At 39.6% G+C, this 21,753-nt stretch overlaps 1 protein-coding gene across 7 annotated transcripts in view; it reads left to right on the top strand.

Annotated features, from left to right (window-relative positions):
• The window catches only part of LOC125450691 (ephrin type-A receptor 5-like), a 313,119-nt gene that overhangs the window by 65,283 nt on the left and 226,083 nt on the right, over positions 1 to 21,753 (top strand). For all 7 annotated transcript variants that reach the window (XM_059643652.1, XM_059643659.1, XM_059643658.1 and 4 more), the window contains one exon: positions 9,889 to 10,552. In XM_059643652.1, the coding sequence (XP_059499635.1) occupies positions 9,889 to 10,552 (664 nt within the window). The remainder of the gene's footprint in view (positions 1 to 9,888; positions 10,553 to 21,753) is intronic.

Below are 21,753 nucleotides of genomic sequence, written 5' to 3' on the forward strand. Positions count from 1 at the left end.
AGATATAGTCAATAGAAATTAAAAATAAGGAGATACCACATAGGCTGGCGATTTGTGACACCCATTTTAAGCGCTCAAAAATGATCAAAGTTACCTCCAAATCTCCTTTTACGTCCTTCCACAAAAACCAGTGAAGGTAAGTTACTTTCCCCATCGGGTAGTAGATAAGTGAAACAAACTCACAGGTAAGATATTTAAAAAGCAGCTGAATCAATATATTTTTGAGTTAGAAAAGGAACAAAAGTGCTAATTGGTTTTTAGTTTCGTTGAAAGTAGGGGAAGATCTAAAGTATGAATTAACCAATGCCAGTGGATTGAAGTGTATTGATTCTTCATAAGTTCTGAATGGTACAGATTTGACTGGCCCTCTGACCACTTTTTGCAGGTTATTTTCTTAATTACTGTAGAGGTATTGTTATGGACCAGAGGGCAATAGGTGCCCATTAATTACACAAAAGGACTGACATAAGTTTTTAATGAAATAATGAAGGATATGTTAGCCTACTTAGCTATTACATTTCAGGAAGGATGGACCCTGAAAGGAAATACGCCTAACTGCTGTGGAGCTTGCAGCCAACATGGTTAATGGCAAAAAAATTTAAGAAAGTAGCCGAGACCCTACCCTTTCCTTATTTTCAAAGGCAAACGTAACAGGCTGAGTTCCAGATGCAATTTGACTGGTCAAACTACTCGATGTTAAGCAAAATACAATTTATTCAAATACAATACTTAAAATACAACTAAAGGAAAAAGAACTTAGAACAACTTAACTCTATTGGAAAACTGAACTAGATACAGTAACTATTACTAATTCACTGCTCCAATACAGTAACATCTCATAAACAAACCCCTTGGCTAAAAGGGATGCTCAGAAATCTGATCTTCCCACAGCCAACCCAGCAGCAGAGGAAAAAAAACTATCAAGTGAAAACTCAGAGACAGTAACAGCCAGGAGACCTTTACTGCAACTTCCAACCCTGTTCAGACTCCAACAGCAATGGATGCTGAAACTCAAATCTAGAAATCTAAAAATTAGAAATCCTGGTCTGTGAGAACTGGCTGCTTATATTGTTCCAACTTAAGGGAAATAAAATCCCAAGGCCTCACAATCTCTTTACTCATTTTTGAACTGGAGAGTTCATCACCTCTGTCATCAAACCTCTCTTTAAAAAAACGAGCAGGACAAAATAACCTCTTAAAGCCACAGCATTGTCACAGTATGTACAACTTGCAAACACTATGTTTCTTGAAAAGATGCTGTTATTGATGTATTGTCTGATTGTAGCACCATAAAAAAGTGTACATTTTTCTTCTTCTTCCTATTGCGCTACAGGAACTACATTTTACCAATAGCCTTGTTGGCCGCAAGTTCCATAGCAAATAAAACATATTTCCTTTGAGAATCTATCTTTCCTGAAATGTAATAGTGGGCTAACATATACTTTACTGTTTCATTAAAAACTAATGTTAGTCCTTCTGTGTAATTACTGGGCACCTACTGTCCTATCTACGACATGAAGAATTTCTTGTCCCCACTATATAAGAGGCATCAAATCCTACAGTCATTATGCTAACAGCTAAGCATGGAAGTCTCTCGACATTGGATTAATCGGCTCAGCTCCATTTAGCTGAATGACTCAACTTTAATTATGGATGCTTGTGTTCTGGCTTTCACATATATATTTAGTGAAAATTCATTCATGTATGCTTATGAGATGCATTTATTTGCAATGAAAAGCTGAGGGTATGTGTATTTACAAAATGTTAGACAGAAAATGGCATACTGTACAATGATTGATTATTCTTTAATAAGTGTTCATTGAGAAGGCAGAATATGGGTAATAGAACAGCAAAATCCTGTGTATGATTTGGTGTCTCAGTCCAGTGCCGTAATAATCAGGGGATGTACTGGAATTGGAAAATAGTGATTCCATCTGCTGCTGCTAGAGTTGGGACAGCTGAATGATTACATCAAGTTCAGTTTAAGAGGTAGCATTAAAAAAACATTATTGGGTGTAAGGAGGTCTTTGTATCTTCAATGCCAAAATCAAGATTTACTCATAGATATTTTCGCTCCTCAGATGCATTAATGCTGCTCACGAAGTTCAGGCTGAAAGGGCTTCTATGTTTATCAGAGAATATAATAATTTAAGCTTGAATAAGCTTCAAAGGATGAATGTGACTACTTGGCCAGCAGGAATGAGATGTAAATGTGGCCTGAAGAGCCCTGATTACAAATAGATAATTAAAGCTGGACTGAAATTGATTTATGGATGCAGTTGTTGAGACTAAGCCGCAAATGTAATATTATCTGTGTGAAAAGCTGCGGACAGATTAGTGCCTAGGGAGTTGGGTACTAGGCTGTTTTGCATGTGGCTGCACAAATTTAGAAGGATTTCTGTTACCAGGTCATTTAGACATAAGGGAATGACATTCTGGTTCGACTGCGCAATAAATGCAGAAAAGTTCAGAGAAGATCAAGATTATTCCATTTAATCAGACTAATATTATTTAAAAAAACAGATAATTAATGAGTATTTGTAGTTTAAAGTCATATTCTGCTTTATACAAAGTAATGATCTGGAAAAACAATGCAACACTTTACTGAACTTACTTGCGAGAAGTCTGACATCATCATCACCTTTTCTCAAATAATGCTTTTACTTTTCTTTCATGAGGGTATTTGAAAAACAGAATGGAAACTGTTCTGCATTCTGTGCGCACAGTCATAATTGTGAATATATAATGTACTTTAGTCCAACTTTCCCTGGAGTACTTTTTTGTTCTTGTATAAGACTGATGCCAGTTGGAATAGTCTTTTAATATTAATTCTTTAATAGTCTGCTTTGATTGGTAATGCTATTTCAACAAATTATTGTTCAGCACTTGTAATTAAAACACATATTTATATTCCTGAATCGTACATAGTACAGGTGTTTATTTTAATGCAAATTAATGAAGCAACTAGAAACTGGATAATGCTCTGGGGATAGCACAATCAGTTTATTGAAATTTAATCTGTTAAAGCAATGAAAGAGAATCAAAGGTAGGCAATAAAACTTGGCAGTTCTCACTTCTATAACGGTTAAAACAACAGACTGTAGAGAAATTTAACTTTAAAAAGTAAATAGTGGTTTTCTTTATATAATTTAACATATGTTCTTTCCTCTTTGGAATTTGGACAAGTAAAGCCCAAATTCAGAAGGAGAAGGTTTTTTTTATTTGTTCATGTGATGTGGTGTTGCTAGTTATACCAACATTTATTGCCTTTGGGAAGGTGATAATGACTGCCTCTTGAACGACTGAAATGAAATGGGATATAGGGAGTAAGTAAGGGAGTTCCAAGATTTTGAATCAGTGACTGTGAAAGAATGGTGATATAGTTCCAAGTCAGAATGATGTGTGACCTGGAAGGGAACTTTCAGGTCGTGGTGTTCTCACGCATCTGCTGCCTTCTCTTACTGGTTGGTAGAGCATGTAGACTTGGAAGGTTCTGTTGGAGATGCTGGGCAGACTGTTGCAATGCATAATACAGAAGATACATACTGCTGACATGGTGTGTCAATTGGGAAAGGAGTCACCGCTAAAAGTGATTGGATGGGTTATCAATCAAACAATGTGCTTGCTCCTGCATGACGAAGGCTTCTGGAGTGGAGCAGCACCCATCAAGCCAAGTGATGATGTCATTAAAATACATCTGATTAGATCATCATTTCAAATCTTACATCCTGTCCATCATCAAAGTCACTTGCTTCTACTGCTATCACTTCACTGGTCCCCATCTATGTCTCAGCCCATCTGCTGCCGGAAGCTTCAACTATGCTTTTGTTACTTTATATCATAAGACATAGGAACAGAAATAGGTTAAGCAGCCCATTGAGTCTGCTATGCCACACAATGCCTGATGTGATCGTTTTCAATTCCATTTTTCTGCCCGTTCCACATAACACTTGATTCCTTTACTCATGAAAAAATCTGTCTACCTTGAATAGATTTTGTGACCCAGTCTTTCCAGCCCTCTGGGGTAAATATGGACACTTGCTGACATGTGAAGTTCCACCTGAACTCTGTCCTAACTGTTCAACCCCTTACTCTGAGATTATGTCCTCTTGTTCTAGACTCTTCCACAAGTGGAAGTAACCCCTCGTCTTCCAAGCTGTCAAGTCCTCTTAGCACATTGCATGTTTCAATAAAGTCACTCTCATTCTGCTGAAATCCAATGAGTAAATGCCCAGTCTACTGATCCTGTCTTCACAAGGCCATTCATACATAACTGAGATCAATGTAGTGAACTGCCAAGAGTGCCTCCGATGCCAACAGAAGTTTCCTTGGATATACACTTAATAATCTTCCAGTGAGGTCTAAATCAGTGCTTTGTATTGTTTTAGCAAGAAATCCTTATTTTAACACTCTATTCCTTCTGAAAGAAACATTCCATTGCCTTCCTTATTACTTGAACTTGGATGCTAACTTCTTGTCGTTTTGGACAAGGACCGCCTGATTCCACTGTGCTGTAACGTTCTGTAGTCTTTCCTCATTTAAATGATATTCAGTTCCTCCTGCCAAAGCCTCTCATTTTCCCAAATTATATTTTCATGGCCATGTTTTTGCCCACTTACTTAACCTGTTTCTGTTCCTCTGAAGATTCATAGGGCCATCCTTGCCACTTGCCTTTCCACCTATTTTTGTCATCTGCAAAGTCGCATATCCCACACTTATAGTCCTCACGTAAGTCATGAATATTATTTGTGAATAATCATGGCCACAGCACTGATCCCAGTGGCACTCCTCAGGAAAATGTCCCTTATCCTAATTCTCTGCCTTCTATTAGTTAGTCAATCCTATATACATGTGAATATATTTCTTCCAACACCATGGGTTCATCTTATTAAGTAGCTTAATGTGCAGTACCCAATCAAAAGCCTTCTCAAAATCCAAATATATTACATCCACTGGTTCCTCTTTATCTGTCCTGCTTGTTAAATACTCAAAGATTTTGAATAAATTTGTCAGTTATACTTTCCAATTTACAAAGCCATGCTGATTATGCTTAATTGTGTTATTTATTTTTAAATCGCCTGCGATTACATACTTTAAATTGGTTGGGACTCTTCAAGATTTTACGGATTCTTGGAAGATTACTATTAGTGTGTCCACTATCTCTGTCGCTACTTCCTTTGATAGCTAGGATGCAATCTGTCAAGTCCAGGGGATTTATTGCCCTTTTTACCCATCAATCTCCCTCGTACAATAACGTAGAACATAGAACGTAGAACACAGAACATAGAACATAGAAAAGTACAGCACAGTACAGGTCCTTCGACCCACGATGTTGTGCCGTGGGTTAATCCTAATCCAAAAATAAAAGAACCTAACCTACATTCCCCTCAATTCACTGCTGTCGATGTGCATGTCCAGCAGTCGCTTAAATGTCACTAATGACTCCGCTTCCACGACTACCACTGGCAAAGTATTCCATGCACTCACAACTCTCTGGGTGAAGAACCTCCCTCTGATGTCTCCTCTATATCTTCCTCCTAACACCTTTAAACTATGACCCCTCGTGGCAGTCAATCCTGCCCTGGGGAAAAGTCTCTGGTTATCGACTCTATCCATGCCTCTCATTACCTTGTACACCTTGAGCAGGTCACCTCTCTTCCTCCTTCTCTCTAGTGTGAAAAGTGCAAGCTCAGTCAACGTCTCCTCGTAAGACAAGCTCTCCAATCCAGGCAGCATCCTGGTAAACCACCTGTGCACCCTCTCCAAAGCCTCCACATCTTTCCTATAATAGGGCGACCAGAACTGGACACAACATTACAAGTGTGGTCTCACCAGGGTTTTGTAGAACTGCAGCAAAACCTCGTGGCTCTTAAACTCTATCCCCCTGTTAATGAAAGCCAAAACACCATATGCCTTCTTAACAACCTTATCCATTTGGGTGGCAACTTTGAGGGACCTATGCACTTGAACACCAAGATCCCACTGTTCCTCCACACTGCCAAGTATCCTGCCTTTAATCCTATATTCAGCATTTAAGTTCGACCTTCCAAAATGCATCATTTTGCATTTATCCAGGTTGAACTCCATCTGCCATTTCTCAGCCCAGCTCTGCATACTGTCAATGTCTCGCTGAAGCCTGCAATAGCCCTCGATACTATCAACGACACCTCCAACCTTCGTGTCATCAGCAAACATACTAACCCACCCCTCAACCTCCTCATCCAAGCCATTTGTAAAAACTACAAAGAGCAGTGGCCCAAGGACAGCGCCCTGCGGGACACCACTCAGCACTGACCTCCAGGCAGAATACTTACCATCTATAACCACTCTCTGCCTCCTGTCAGCCAACCAATTCTGAATCCAGACAGCCAAATCACCCTGTATCTCATACCTCCAGACTTTATGAATGAGCCTACCATGGGGAACCTTATCAAATGCCTTGCTGAAATCCATGTACACCACATCCACTGCTCGACCCTCGTCAACCTGTCTCGTGACCTCCTCAAAGAACTAAATAATATTTGTGAGGTACGATCTGCCCCTCACAAAGCCATGCTGACTCCCTTTAATCACGCTATGTTTTTCCAAATAGTCATAAATCCTATCCCTCAGAATTCTTTCCAAAACCTTGCTGACCACAGATGTAAGACTGACTGGTCTGTAATTTCCAGGCATTTCCCTATTCCCTTTCTTGAAAATAGGAACAACATTTGCCTCCCTCCAAACTTCCGGTACGACTCCCGTGGAGAGTGAGGAAGCAAAGATCTTTGCCAGCGGCTTAGCAACCTCCTTTCTCACTTCCAGGAGCAACCTAGGATGAATCTGGTCTGGCCCTGGGGACTTATCAATCTTAATGTTTGCCAAAACTTCCAGCACATCAACTTCCTCAATCTTGATCTGTTCAAGCCTGTTTCCCCACTCCTCAAAGTTCTCATTCACAACAAGGTCCCTTTCCTTCATGAAAACCGAAGCAAAAAACTCATTTAGGGCTTCCCCTATCTGCTCAGATTGGGGAATAACTGTCATCAGAGAAAAAACAAGTACTTATTTCTTCTTCTCCTTTGTTCTTTGACTATTTAGTATTCTTATTTTTGGAATGCTGTTATGATCTTCTACCATGAAACTGATATAAAATATTTATTCAACTCGATTTCCATTTCTTTGTTCTCCACTATTACTTCCCCAGCTTCCTCAGGTAAGGTGGATTGGCCATTCTAAATTGCCAATAGCCTCCAGGGATGTGCTCACCAGGTGGATTAGCCATGGGAAATGCAACGTTAAAGGGATAGTGATGGTGAATGAGTCTGGGTGGGATGCTCTTCAGATGACTCAATGGACTGAATGGCCTGCTTCCATACTGTATGGATTCTGTGATCCCAACTCCCAGGAGCCTGTGTTCACTTTGGCCTCTCTCTTTCCTTTTCGTTCTGAAAGAAGCTCTACTATTTTAATATTGCTTACCAGTTTACCTTTGAAGTTTATTTTCTCCCTCTACCCTTTTTGTCATCTTTTGTCAGTTTTCAAAACATTCCGAATCGCCTGACTTAGCAATATTCTTTGCCACATCATATATTTTTCCTTCAATTTGATACTGTCCTTAACTTACTTGGTAATCCCAATTGTTTAACCCTTTCCTAGAATCTTTGTCATGGGGATGCTTCTTTGTGGAGAGTCATGAACTAGTTTCTTAGCCTGTTTTCTTGTTCATCAGCCACATTTTCTGCTAAACTCCTTTCCAAATCTACTCCAGCCAATTTTGCTGTCATTCCTTTGTTAATACTCTTATTTAGGTTCAGGACAGTTGTTTCCAACCCAGGTTTCCCACTCTCAAACTCAGTGCTGAATTTTGCTATGTTGTTGTTACTGTTTCATCAGGGATCTTTAATTCTGTGTTCATTTATCTAACTGCCTCATTACACCTTATTGGATGCCAAATAGCCTTATTCCTGGTTGGGTCATTGGATCTGATGATGTGTAATGAGGTAGTTTTAACAAGTGAGTTAATTCCATTCTCAGGCACTGAACAAATGCCCAATACACAGTCTCATTACAAGTTGGATATTGCTGGCTACTGCATTGGTGTAGATAGGAAAACAATGCATCCATGCGCATTCCTGAAATAGATATCAAAGCTCATTATTTGCTCAAGCCTGTTTGACACCACCTTTGTAATTTTGGTTTTCCATATGCAGTGCTGCTACTGCATTCCGGTAAACGAGGTCAAATGCAACATACCAGATTCCTTAAAAGGGACTGCTTCAGGTTGCCACCAAACTAGCAAAATTGTTAAAACATGATTGTGAAGCTAGTAAGATCATGAGAGTGTCTCCTAATGCCACATTAAAAACACAACCTGACATCAGCCTGAGTTGTCTCGATTCCAAGATCATGTAATAATCTTAAGTCACCTTTCATTACCATCACTGTATTTCTTGATCATTGCTGCTACTCTTGCCTTTCTCAATCTCCTCCACTCTTTGTTAGGACTTGCCTGAGGACCGCTGTTGACTGTGCAGTTTATGGAAAATTCCAATAAAACTCTGAAATTAGTGAACTGATCAGAGTTCATTTTGTATACCTGAAAATGGAACTTTAATTTGAACCAAGGCAGTCATTTCTAAAGTTTCATTGTTTTATTTTCCCCGAGAGGTCTAATCGTTTAGGCATCTTTTCCATCAAGCTGCCTAGGGATATTGTTGAGTGCTTGGGGCTTTCCATTTCAGTGGTAAAGGGACATGAGCCCAATTCAGGTGTGTATCAATTCAGACAGGGTGGAGTGAATGAATCCTTAAGTCAGTGGTTCTTCGCAATGGGTTGAAGTGCCCTTCAGTCGCAACAGAGAGTTCGCAGACACTGCCTGCCCCATATGCAAAGTCACAATTCACCCCCAATAATATTCCACGTTTACTCTCAACCCTGTGTCTGTCCTTGTCTGCTCACCAGAGTCCTTTTGCTCCTCCTCTCACTGACTATCCTTTACTTGATTTGCTTCTACATCCCAGTTCATTGTTTTTCTTTCCCCTGTTCTCTCAGAAACGCTGTTTTGTGCAATCCTTGAAATGGTGACTATTACAGAAGAAAGCAAGTGCGTCAGAGAAAAGCAAACATGAATGAGATGAAAGAAAAGTAATGACAGAAAGGCAGAAAAATTAGAAAAGGAGCAACAGGAGAATATAAAATTGAAGTGTATGAAAGAAATGCAGAAATGAAATACAGCAATAACGCAAAGAATGTGATGAAAGGAAGAAGGAACAACAGAGAGGGGAAGACATGCACATATAGAAATGAGGACAATTGAGAAGAAACGGGAGGGGAGATAGGTGAGAAGCAGAGTTGAAAGAGTAGAGAAGAAACGGAAGTGGAAGTGGAAAATAAAAAAAAGAAATCAAAGTAGAAGAGAGAGAAAAACGAGAACAACCAAAAAGTAGATTAAGGAAGTGAGAAATGGAAAGGAAAGGATGAAGAGAAAAGAGAAAGAAATAGAAATGATGGAGGAGAGAGTGAGAATGGAAGGGAGAGGAGCCCAGAAAGAAACATAGGTAGAATGAAAGAGAGAAAGAAGTGAAGAAACAGAGAGGAACGGGGGAAAGAGTGAAGCAAAGAAAGATGCAGAAGTGAGTAGAAAAGAGAAATAAAACACTGATAAGATAAACAGATTTAAATAATTGCCTGTGAGGTACAGAAATGAAAGAAAAAAAAGTCCTGGTTAGCAAAAGAAATCATCGCAATGCTGTATTTTTGTTGCAATTTTTGTAACTTATGATATTTTAATAATGACTACTCTGTAATTTCCCCAAAAATCTTGCATGACAAATACTGTTTATTTAGATTTTGATGCGTTGCTTTACAATGTTGTATCTAATGCTGTACTTCTGTTTACTTTCACAGTGGGAAGAAATCAGTGAGGTTGATGAGAATTACACTCCAATACACACATACCAAGTGTGTAACGTAATGGAGCAAAATCAGAATAATTGGCTGCAGACTAACTGGATCTCCAACGAGGGGGCCCGCCGTATATTCATTGAGCTAAAATTTACACTACGAGATTGCAACAGTCTTCCGGGAGGTCTTGGAACCTGTAAAGAGACTTTTAATGTATATCATTTTGAATCCAATGATGAAGATGGGAGGAATATCAGAGAAAACCAGTACATTAAAATTGATACAATAGCAGCAGATGAAAGTTTTACAGAGCTTGACCTTGGAGATCGAGTCATGAAGTTAAACACGGAGGTGCGAGATGTCGGCCCACTTTCTAAAAAGGGATTTTATCTAGCCTTTCAAGATGTTGGTGCTTGTATTGCTCTGGTCTCTGTACGAGTGTATTACAAGAAGTGCCCATCTACATTCCACAACCTTGCTTTCTTTGAAGACACAATCACAGGGGCTGATTCGTCCTCACTGGTTGAAGTGCAAGGCACATGTGTCAACAACTCAATGAAAGACGACACTCCAAAAATGTACTGCAGCGCTGATGGGGAATGGTTGGTCCCGATTGGGAAGTGCATGTGCAAAGAAGGCTATGAAGAGCAAGGTAACAAATGTCAAGGTAAGTTAAACCACACAAAAAAGTGCTTCTGTTATTATCTCTAGTTTCAATCAAAACAACAAATCAAACCTGATTATTTTACTTCCTGGGTGACTGCTTTGTCTAGTAAGTACTAACAAGGAAATAAAGAGAAAACAGATGACAGTTCAGATTACATGTAATTATGAGTGATTTTTTGTGTTGTTTTATGCATGCTGTGTATCAGGGGTATGATGCCTAGGGGAGGAGGGGGGCCCTGTCTTGGATGCCTTCATTCTCCAATGTATGTGCCACACATTTGTGCATGGAATGTTGAGGATGGCCTCCACGAAGGGAGTTATGACCTTGAAATTTATGGGCTGTTTCCTGTTCAGTTTGCATTAATAGTCTTCTTTTTGCATAAAATGATGGAACCTAGAGCTGTTGCAGGTTGAAGTAGCACATACAGTGTGAAACACAGGCAAGATGCAGAAAATATTCACTTTATTCCATAGCTTCAATTAGTATTTTTATCCTTGGACGGGAACAGCCCTGAAAAACTGTTTCTTTTTTTCCCTCTTTTATTAAATCAATGTTAAATAAGTGTAAAACTATGAATTAATGTTAAAAATATGAAATCACTTGTTGCATTTAAAATTCTCGTATAATACACTCATGTTATACCAATTTCATTCCATCTCTGCTCCCTGCAAAATTCCAGTAAGTCAGTTTTGCAATTCCAGTATTCCGTCTCTAATATTCACCCAACTCTTGCAAGATGGTAGCAAGATAGGGAGCGAAGGTGATGAAAATAGGCATATAGGATACCTATTTTTTGAATACTACAGCAACAAGAGTAATACTGAAAATGCATAAAACACTAGTTAGTTCACAGCTAGAGTGCTGCATTTAATAGTTGTGACTGCAGTTCAGGAAGGATGTGATTACTTGAGAGATGATTTATGAGGATGTTATTATGGTGGAACAAATTGGCAGCCAGGGAAGTTAGTTTCTTTGTAAAAGAGAGGCTGAGTAGATACTTCATTTAGATTTAGAGAACCAAGGCAGAATGAATAGGAGTGACCTATTTCCTTTTGTAGGGAGGGCAGTACCAGGAGAAGTAAATTTAAAGTCACTGGTAGAATGATGCAAAGAGAAAAGGAGTGAAATATTTTCATGTGGAGTGTCTTGGGGATCTGGTATTCACTGCCTGATAAGATGACACAAAAAGGAAAAAGAAACAAAATTAGATTCAATTCTTTGACAAATAATTTAATGACCATGCCTCCATGCTCTGGAGAAAGAGAATTAGATTGATTTACAATCCTTGGAGAGAAAACAAAATCTCTGAATCTTAAATGAGAGACCTCTTTTTTTCTTCTAAACTCTGGTCCATGGAATTTCTCAAAATGGGAAGCATCCTTTTAGCATCCACTCTCCCACTGATGTCAGGCTCATTGACCTGTAGATCCCTGGCTTGTCTTTGTTACCTTTTTTAAACAATGGAACAAAATTAGCCACCCTCCGGTCTTCTGGAACTTCACCAGTGGCTGAAGATGTAGCAAAAATCTCTGCAACGCCTCTGCAATTTCTTCCCTGCCCTCCACAATGCCTGAGGATGGACTTGACCATGCCCAGGGATTTGTCCACCTTTATGTGATCTAAGGCTGTAAACACCTCCTCTCTGATCATATGTATGCGGTCCAAGCCATCCCCACTTGTTTCCCTTATTTCCTTAGCATCCATGATTCTCTCCACAGTAAACACTGAGGAGAAATAGTCATTAAAAATCTGCCCCATCTCCTGTGGCTCCACAAATAGAAGGCCATGCTGATCTTTAAGGGGACCTATTCTCTCCCTAGACACCCTTTTACTCTTAATATAGCTATAGAACCTCTGGGGATTATCTTTAACCTTACCTGCCAGATCCATCTCATACCATCTTTTGCTCTTCTGATTTCCCTCTTAAGTGTGCTCCTACACTTTTCATAATCATCTAGAAATTCACTTGAGCCCAATAGCTTAAACCCAATGTGTGCCTTCTTCTTTTTCCTGACGAGAGCCTCATTATCCCTCATCAGCCAGGGATTCCAAAACCTGCCAGCTTTTCCATTCACTCTGACAGGGTCATACTGTCTCTGGATTCTTGATAACACACCTTTAAATATTTCTACATATTTCTTATATCTCTAAAGTTTTCCTTCATTCTTCTAAATTCCATTGGATAGAAGTGCTAATGTCCAAGCTATCCTCATAGGATTACTATCTCAACCCCAGGAATTAATTGAGTAAATCTTCCCTTAACAGTTTCTCATGTAATTAGATCCTTTCTTAAATAAGAAATCTAAACCTGTACATACTATTCCAAAGATAATTGGAACTGCAGATGCTGGAGAATCTGAGATAACAAGGTGTAGAGCTGGATGAACACAGCAGGCCCAGCAGCGTCAGGAAGGAGGAGCAGGAAGGCTGACATTTTGGGCCTAGACCTGTCGTCAGAAAACATTTTCTGAAGAAGGGTCCAGGCCTGAAACGTCAGCCTTCCTGCTCCTCTGATGCTGCTGGGCCTGCTGTGTTCATCCAGCTCTACACCTTGTTATCTCATACTATTCCAGATATGATTTCCCCAATGCCTTGCACAATTTTAGTAAAACATTCCTGTTTCCATGTTCCAGTTTCCTCGCAATAAATAGTATTTCATTTATCTCCTTAATCACTTGCAACACCTGCATGTTACAACTTTTGTGATTCATGTACCAGAACACCCAATAGGTCCCCACCTCAGAGTCTTGAAACCTTTCCTGATTTAAATAATATGCTGTTTGTTTTTCTATTCTCCCAGCCAAAGTGAACAAGTTTGCTTTTTCCCACATTGCTCTCCATCAGCCAGATTTCTACTAACTGACTTAACCTTTGCATCATTTGGAAATGATTCCAAATCATTTGGAAATGTAGGAAAATATTCCTACATTCTACATCCTTAGCATCACAGATGGTAATTAGGAGTTCCATGCATTGTGCATACAATCAATGAATATTTAATAAATATGTTTAATACACACCCTACCTTGATCCTCAATACATTTGTACCTGTCAGTAAACACGTTTATTTATATTTCAAGTATAAAAGGAGAGGAGGAAAAGATCAAAGATATTATCAAAAGATAAATTGATAAGGTCAAAATTACAGGATAAAGCCATGGGTGTGCATGGATCTGCACATACACAAAGTAGCTTGGGACAAAAGATGGAACTTGTGATAAGAAGGGGAAATTGGAACAGAAATGGGGCCAGAACTTTGGCATGCTCCTAAACTGATTCTCATATTTCAAACAAAAGAACAATTCCAGGGAACTGTGGGCCCTAAATTTAGCTTAGATAATGAAATTTCATTTTTACTCAAAAATGTAGCAGAAAAATATCTAGAATCGAAATATATAGCAAAGATTAGATATCACAGGTGGAAAAAAATATTATCTTTGATTAAACATGTTTAATTTTTCTTTGAAGATGTGACATAAAAACTCAACAAGAGTTAGATACTGTGTATGTACTACCTTCAAACTTTCAAAAGACCTTAGATAATGTAGACCAATGAGAATATTTAACCATGTGGCATTGCTAGACAGAACCCAGAATGCATAACAAAATGGTTACAAAACAGATGTCGCAACACGGATTAAAGACAATTTACTCAGACAGGTAAAATGTGGGAAATGTTTCACAGGAATTGGTGCTGGAACCACGACTATTAACAATTTATGTAAATGATTTCAATAAGTAAACAGAAATGCAAAATGAAAATTTATGAAAACAACTAATTTGGGGGCATGGTTACTATGGGGAACACTGCAACAAAATGTAAAATATGAACAACATTCAGAATGGGTGATTAAATCGCACATTATTTCATGTGTGAGGTGCCACATTTGAAGAACATCCGAAATAGGCACAAAAGTGGACCATTTCCATCCTTCAATCCTGGTCCATCATTTGGCAGGATCACGGCTGATCTTCTAAGCCTGAAGCCACCTTCACGTACTATCTGCATACCCTCGAATTCCCTTTGAACCCAACGATTTGTTGACCATTGTCCTAAATAATTTGTGAGTCTGTACATCTAAAGACCTCGGGGAAAGAATTCAAAGACCTAAACACTGAGTGGGAAAATTTCCTGTTATTTCAGGCCTAAATGGTCAGAAGAAATAGGGAACCATTCACTCCTTATAAAGTAAGAAACTAATTGGGGAAAAGTCGCAAAGAGAACCAGGCCTACGGATGCAAAAATAATAATACTTTTTTATAACCTTAGCTAGACCACACTGTAGTGAGCACATTTCTGGTCTCAAAAAGGATATAGCAATATTGGAAAATGCTGGGAAAATACTTTGCCTGGTAGTTGTCATGGTGGCCCATTAAACAACTGCCAGAGGATCACAGTAGCTGATGTTTTAGTCTTTTTATTTTTGTTTGTCTTGGCAGCAAATGCAGAAAAGCAAACACCAATTCCAAAAAGCTGAGTGTACATGTAAAATGCAGTGGCCATTGTAAACAAATCATGATTTGCAAATATATTGCTAAGTTGCTGAGCTAGCAGTGTAGAATCTCTTTTTGAGATAATTTGTCCTCAAATGAAAATCATAAGTAGTAAACTTTCTTTAAGATGAGACAGGAGATTCTACAAAAGTTGAAGGCAGCAAATCATCTCCCTCAGTCCACAGGTATGCAGGTGAGGTGGATTAGCCGTGCTAACTTGCTCTGAAATGTCCAGGGGTGCGTAGGCTAGATGGGTTAACTGTGGTAAGTGCAGGGCTAAAGGGACAGAGTGGGATAATCTTTGGATGGTTAGTGCAGACTCAGTGGACCAAATGGTCTCATTTTGCACTGTAGGGATTCTATGATATGTCTGTGATCTAGGACATGTTTGAGAAGCAGCATTAGAGAGTTGGGGATGATTGAGTGAGAGGCACGCAGACATTATTCAGCATGTCATTTATTTTGGCCTTGTTTTATATTCTGTTATAAATTTTGATGTTTGTATTTCTAAAGATGAACAGCCTACGTAAACACATCACATTTATTAACATCCTCCTTCCTGTGGTGATGTCCGCAGTCACTGCACTTCTAGAGATGTTGCAATTAGAATATGATGAGTTGAAATGACAGTAACCTGTTTCTACATAACTGTAAGCATCAACTGTGAGGAAATAAATTAACAAGAAGTGCAACAATACGCAATGTTTAAATATAGATAGGCTATGAAAGCCCATTTAAAAAAGACCCTTGGTTTTTGGAACCAAGAAAATTAACAGCAATAAATGTTGAAATTGTTAGAAAAGCAGTGTAATCCTATATAAAAACTGAAAGAACTGCAGATGCTATAAATCAAGAACAAAAACAGAAGTTGCACGAAAGGCGCGGCAGATCTGGCAGCATCTGTGAAGAAAAGAAACAGTTAACGTTTCGGGTCTGGTGACCCTTCCTCAGTGCTGGTCCAGTTAAGAGGAATGGTCACCAGAGGTGAAACGTTAACTCTGATTGTTTTCTTCACAGATGTTGCCAGACCTGCTGAACTTTTCCAGCAACTTCTGTTTTTGTGCAGTTGTTTTTGTGTGCATAACTCAGTTTCAGTATCTTTAAACACACAGAAGACATGAATTTTGTGTAAATGTTTGTATGTTTGTATTCTGATTTTTATTTGTTAAGTCATGCTCATGCATTTTATGGATATTTATTTAATGGCAAAAAACAGTACACTATTCATTCTATGCAAAACACATAGTACTACAAAATGCTACAAATTGTTTTGGGGTTTGAATTTAGTGTTTATTTGTTGAAGTGGTGCTGTCACTTAAAGGGCAATGTTGTGGACTGATAAATGTGCAGAAAATATTCCAATATATTTCAGGCAACATTCTGATATGACACAAAGCAGTTTGAAGAATTTGATCAAAGATTTGTTCAAGCAGTAACTTTGAACAGCAGTTTGGTGATCGTATTTTCATTCCTTCCTCTGTTTAGAGATGAGATTAAATCCATTGCAGGACCCTTTCTCAGGTCTTGGGTATGCTGCTTTCATTAAACACACTGATTGTCCACCCTTCTTTACCCTGGTGGAACTGAACAGGGCAGTGAACAGTCCATTACATGTCAGTGGGAATGGAGCCAAAGGCTGTATTGGGTAAACCTTTTCTTCTGGGCTGGGAAAGCCTCCTTCCTTAAAAGGAAATGAGGGAATCAGTTGGGTTTTACAACACTTCAACTGCTTCATGGCTGCTTGTGCTGACGCTAGGCTTTTATCTCAAGATTTTTAAACTAATCTCAAATTCTCAAACTCAAACGTGGTCCTGTTTATAAGTGGGTTCAATGCATTAATTGTAAACTGAATATGTTTAATCTTCATATTCAGATTTTTTGAAGACGTATTTAAGAATCAAGAGAAAGCTTTCTTTTATGAAGAAGAAAATTGTTTAAAGACATTAAAGCCAAAGCCAACTTCTGCTAAAGTTGAATTTCGGAGCAATAATCAGATGGAACATAGAACGTCCAACTGTACAACAAAGGAACAGACCCTTCAGCCCACAATGTTGTGGTGAACATTTCACCAAATCAAATTAATCCCTTCTGCCTGCCCTTGTTGATACCCGTCTACACGTTGCACATTCACGAGCCTATCTAAAAGTGTCTTAAGTGCCCTATAGTTTCCTGGATTATCCCTATTTCCCTTCTTGAATAGAGGAACAGCATTAACTACTTGCCAGTCCTCAGGGACCTCTCCAGTGGCTAATGAGAAGATAAAATCTTGGTAAAGGTCCCGCCAATTCCCTCTCTTGCCTCTCTCAGTAAGCTGGGGTAGATTCCATCAGGCCCTAGGGATTTATCCACCTTAATGATCTCCAAGAGATCCAACACCACTTCTTTCTTGATCTCAAAATGCCCTAGCATATTAGCATGCCCCACACAAATTTCACTATCCTCCGTGTCCTTCTCCTGGGTGAATACTAATGCAAAGCAAAGTACTCATTTAGGATCTCACCCACATCCTCTACCTCCAAGGACAAGTTCCCTCCTTTATCCTTGAGTAGTCCTACCTTCTCCATGGTTATAGTCTTGTTTTTAATGTATGTATACAATGCCTTGGGATTCTCTTTAACCCTATTTTCCAACCCCATTTTCTGGTCAGTTCTTGCTCTCCTAATTCCCTGCTTGAATTCATTCCTGCTTTCTTTATACTCCTCATGGGCCCTGTCTCATTTTAGCTTCGTAAACCTTACATTTGCTTTTATTTTGCCTTTTGACTAAATGCATAAACTCCCTCAATATCCAAGGGTCCCTTACCTTGCCATCCTTGTCCTTCCTCCTTACTGGAACATGCTAGTCGTAAACTCTTATCAGCAGGCCTTCAAACACTTCTCACATATTTATTATGGACATGCCTGATAACAGCTCCTCCCAATTAACACTCACTAGCTCCTGCCTAATGCTGATATAATTTGCTGTTTCCCAATTTTGTACCTTGCCACAAGGTCCAGACTTATCCTTACTCTTAGCTATCTTAAAACTTAAGGAGTTGTGATTACTGTTTCCAAAATGTGCAACCTCTGAAAGGTCAGTCACTGGCCAGGCTCATTAGCCAGTATAAGGTCCAGTAAGGCCCCTCCTCTCGTTGGAAGTATCCACATTCTGTTTCAAGAAACCCTATTGATGGACTTAACACATTTTGCCCTGTCTAAGTCTCATGCTCTGATGGAGTCCAAGTCAATACTGGAGAAATTAAAGTCACCCACTGCATGAAATCCGCTTTTATTGTGTCACTCTCTAAACTTTCTATATATTTGTTCCTCAATGTCTCAGTGGCTGTTGAGGGGCTGATAGTATAATTCTATCAGGAAAGAGGCTCAAAATCAGGACATCAATCTGGTAATTTCTGGGTTACTAACAGTGCCATGTGCTGCTGAGGCAAGGAATAGAAAGATAGGACAGATAAACATCTAACTAAGGACCTGGTGCAACGGGCAGGGTTACACGTTTTTGAATCATTGGAACTTCTTCTGGAGCAGGGATCACCTGTAAAAGAGGGATGGGTTGCACCTAAACTGGAGGGGAGCCAGTGCCCTCACAGGAAGATTCACTAGTGTGAGTCAGGAGGGTTTAAACTACAGTGGCAGGGGGCTGGGAACCAGAGCAAGAGGTCACCATTTGGAGGGATTGAGAGGAAGGCACATCTTCAGACGAGTAAATAAGAAAGAAAGGACAGGCAGAGACAGGTAAATGAGCATGATGGTACTAATGGGCTAAAATGTGTTTATTTCAATGCAAGGAGTATTATAAGCGAGGCAGGTGAGCTTGGAGCTTGGATCAGTACATGGGACTATGATTTTGTCGCCATTAAAGAGACTTGGTTGAGAAAGAAGCAGGAGTGGCTGCTCAATGTTCCAGTTTTTCGTTATTTTCAATAAGATAGAGAAGGAGGTAAAAGAGGTGGAGTTAGCTATGAGTAAGGATAAGTCTGGACGTTGTGGCAAGGTACTAATCAGGGAGAATGTTACATCTGCACTCAGAGAGCACATACTGGAGGGTTCATCTACTGGGACATTATGGGTAGAGCTAAAAAATAAGATGGGTGCAATCCTGTACTCACTCTGCAGGATCTCATCCCTCTTTCTGCCTAATGTTGTTGGTACCAATGTCGACAATGACCTCTGGCTGATGATAGATGTGGTCAGGTGTAGGTGATAGGACTAGGTGTTATCATTTTGAAATTTTGGCCATGCTGTGCTCTATGCAGTTGCCAGTGGCTGTAGCCAACAATTTGGAACAGACGAGTGCTTCTTTTAAATTTAGGTGAGACACTTACTTATTTTTTCCAATACAGGTAGACAGACATTGATAGCACCCAGGTGACATTTGCAGGCAGTTTGCAATAGAGCATCTAATATCAGTTATGAAAACTCAAGTCTTTGTGCCAATGGTTAGACATTGTTCATTACTGGCAGAAGAGGAAGTGACTAGAACCATTTGGTTTGGAAAGAGAAATATGTTTTATTTCATTTTATAAAATATCTTCACAACAAATAGACCACTCAAAGCACTTCACAGCTAATGAAGTATATTTGAAGTACAGTCATGTTGACATATAGGAAATGCAGGAGCCAAATTTCATACAGAAACTTATGCAACAACAGTGTAGTCATGACCAGATAGTTTGTTTCTATGATATTGACTGAGGGATAAATATTAGCCAGGACCCAAAATAGCTTTTACCTGCTCTTGTTCAGAGTCAACTCTTTTATCTTATCATGTTTGAATGTCTAGTCTGAAAGACAGCACCTCCAGCAGTGCAATATTCCCCAAGTACTGTGCTCAGTTTCAGACATCACTTTTGCTACAGCTGCAATTTGAGCTCAGATTCCTCAGGTTCCACTTATGGAGCAAATGGCCACATTTTCCTTGGTCGGTCTCATATCCTGACCTTAAGTGGTTGAATATCATTCGCATTTTGTGTGGAAGGTTGAAACCTGAAATGTCAACACTTGGATCAGTTACCAGGTTACACCTGATGACGTTTGCAGTCAAAACAGGAGCCATCGAGAAATGGAGCTCTGGCCAATTTGTACGGTGTGGAGTATGTTCCAGATGGGACTGAAGGCTTTCAGACAGGCACCTGGGCTTTTTGAAGTTCCTGTCGCAATAGTGGCACTTTGTAAGCTATCATCGCTTGAGTTCTTTGAGGAGGACTGTGGACTTCAGGAGTTTAAATATGTGCCAAAATAGGAAGCCTCACCACATTCTGGAAATAATTGTGATAACTTCCGGGAGGTGAATATCTATTATGTTTGTCTAGCAGCTCTTGAGGAGATCCAGCAGCAGTACTCTCTTGTTAGGGAGATCTGGGTGAGTGAAGCAATGTCTAATGATTTGTCTTTGCTGATGCTGCCCAGCAGTTTCTATACAAAATTCACTCGCATCTTGACTTTGGCTCTGGTGTTCATGAATTCTTTCCAGCAGGTCAGTGTACGGTTAAGATTGATGTCGAGACATCTTGACTTTTGGCAAAGGGTGAAAGTTTGACCATTGAACTAGATGTGAAGTTGTTCAGCCAGCTGACTAACATGAAAGTCTTGGCAGTGAATGGTTGAAGCGTCCGTTTTCTGAAAGAGATTTCCATTGGCCATAGATCTTCAATGGGTGTTCTTAAATGTTTCTTTATCCTGGAAATGCCAATCCCAAGCCATCAGCATTTGTGAACAGATCTAATTCTGTGGGAGGGTGTTTGCTAGTATATTTGATGGCCAGAGCTGGTATGTGAAGACTGACCACTGTAGAGCTTGGTGTTGGTTGTTGGTTGTATAGTCAGTGTTGTTGGTTGACAATGGAGTCAATTAATTTTTAAATAAACAGCTTGTGTTTGGAGGGTTTTGGCAGCTGTACACTGTGCGCAGTGTTGTATTAGCACAGGGTAATTGAAAGGATTTTCCTATCGATAGATCTTTATCTTTCTACAATCTGGCCTCAGTATGGGTCAGCACCAGGTCCTGCAAGGAGAAGTTGTGCCAGTGTGAAAACCTGCTTGTTGCTTTGGCCATCACTGCATCCTGGATGGGATTCAATTCATTTAGCAGGAGGTATCCCAGGACCTTATGTTACTGAGAGCAGGGTAATAGGGCAGGAGAGCTGCATGGATCATTGAGAGGTTTCTTTTGTTTGGCAATGGCTAATATTTTGGATTGAAGATAAATCTTTGGAATGATACCTGCCTGTGAGTGTTGATAAACAATTTTGTTAGCCACTTGCTTCTCTGAAATCCCATGTCCTTTGGAATTTTGGGTACATCCGATGGACTCCTGGTGTTTTGTCTGACTGGATTGTTGTCATGGTGATGTCACTTCTTGTGTGCAAGAATTGGGAAGTCTGACAATGGGCAGCCGTGGGCTGTTGGTAGATGCCCATTTATCTTCACTGCAAGCTTATCTGAGCTGATTAGGAGCTGTGAAATCGCAGCGTCAGCATCGATTCTGATCAGCTGATCTGGTTGTTACTCAATTGCTTACCTTCACCTTCCAGGATCCAGCAAGGATGAAAGATTCTCTGAAAACCCAGGAAACAACATTGCACTTCTGATCTGAAGGATTAAGTGAAGCAGTTGGAGTTTTTGTAAAGGTGTGTGATCTTCTTACTGATGGTTTCTTAACTATCTCATGGAAGTATCCTAGCAGCCCTTTCACAGACTCCAGTGTAGTTTT

The sequence above is a fragment of the Stegostoma tigrinum genome, chromosome 3 (genome assembly GCF_030684315.1).
Source record: "Stegostoma tigrinum isolate sSteTig4 chromosome 3, sSteTig4.hap1, whole genome shotgun sequence".
Classification (NCBI taxonomy): Eukaryota; Metazoa; Chordata; class Chondrichthyes; order Orectolobiformes; family Stegostomatidae; genus Stegostoma; species Stegostoma tigrinum.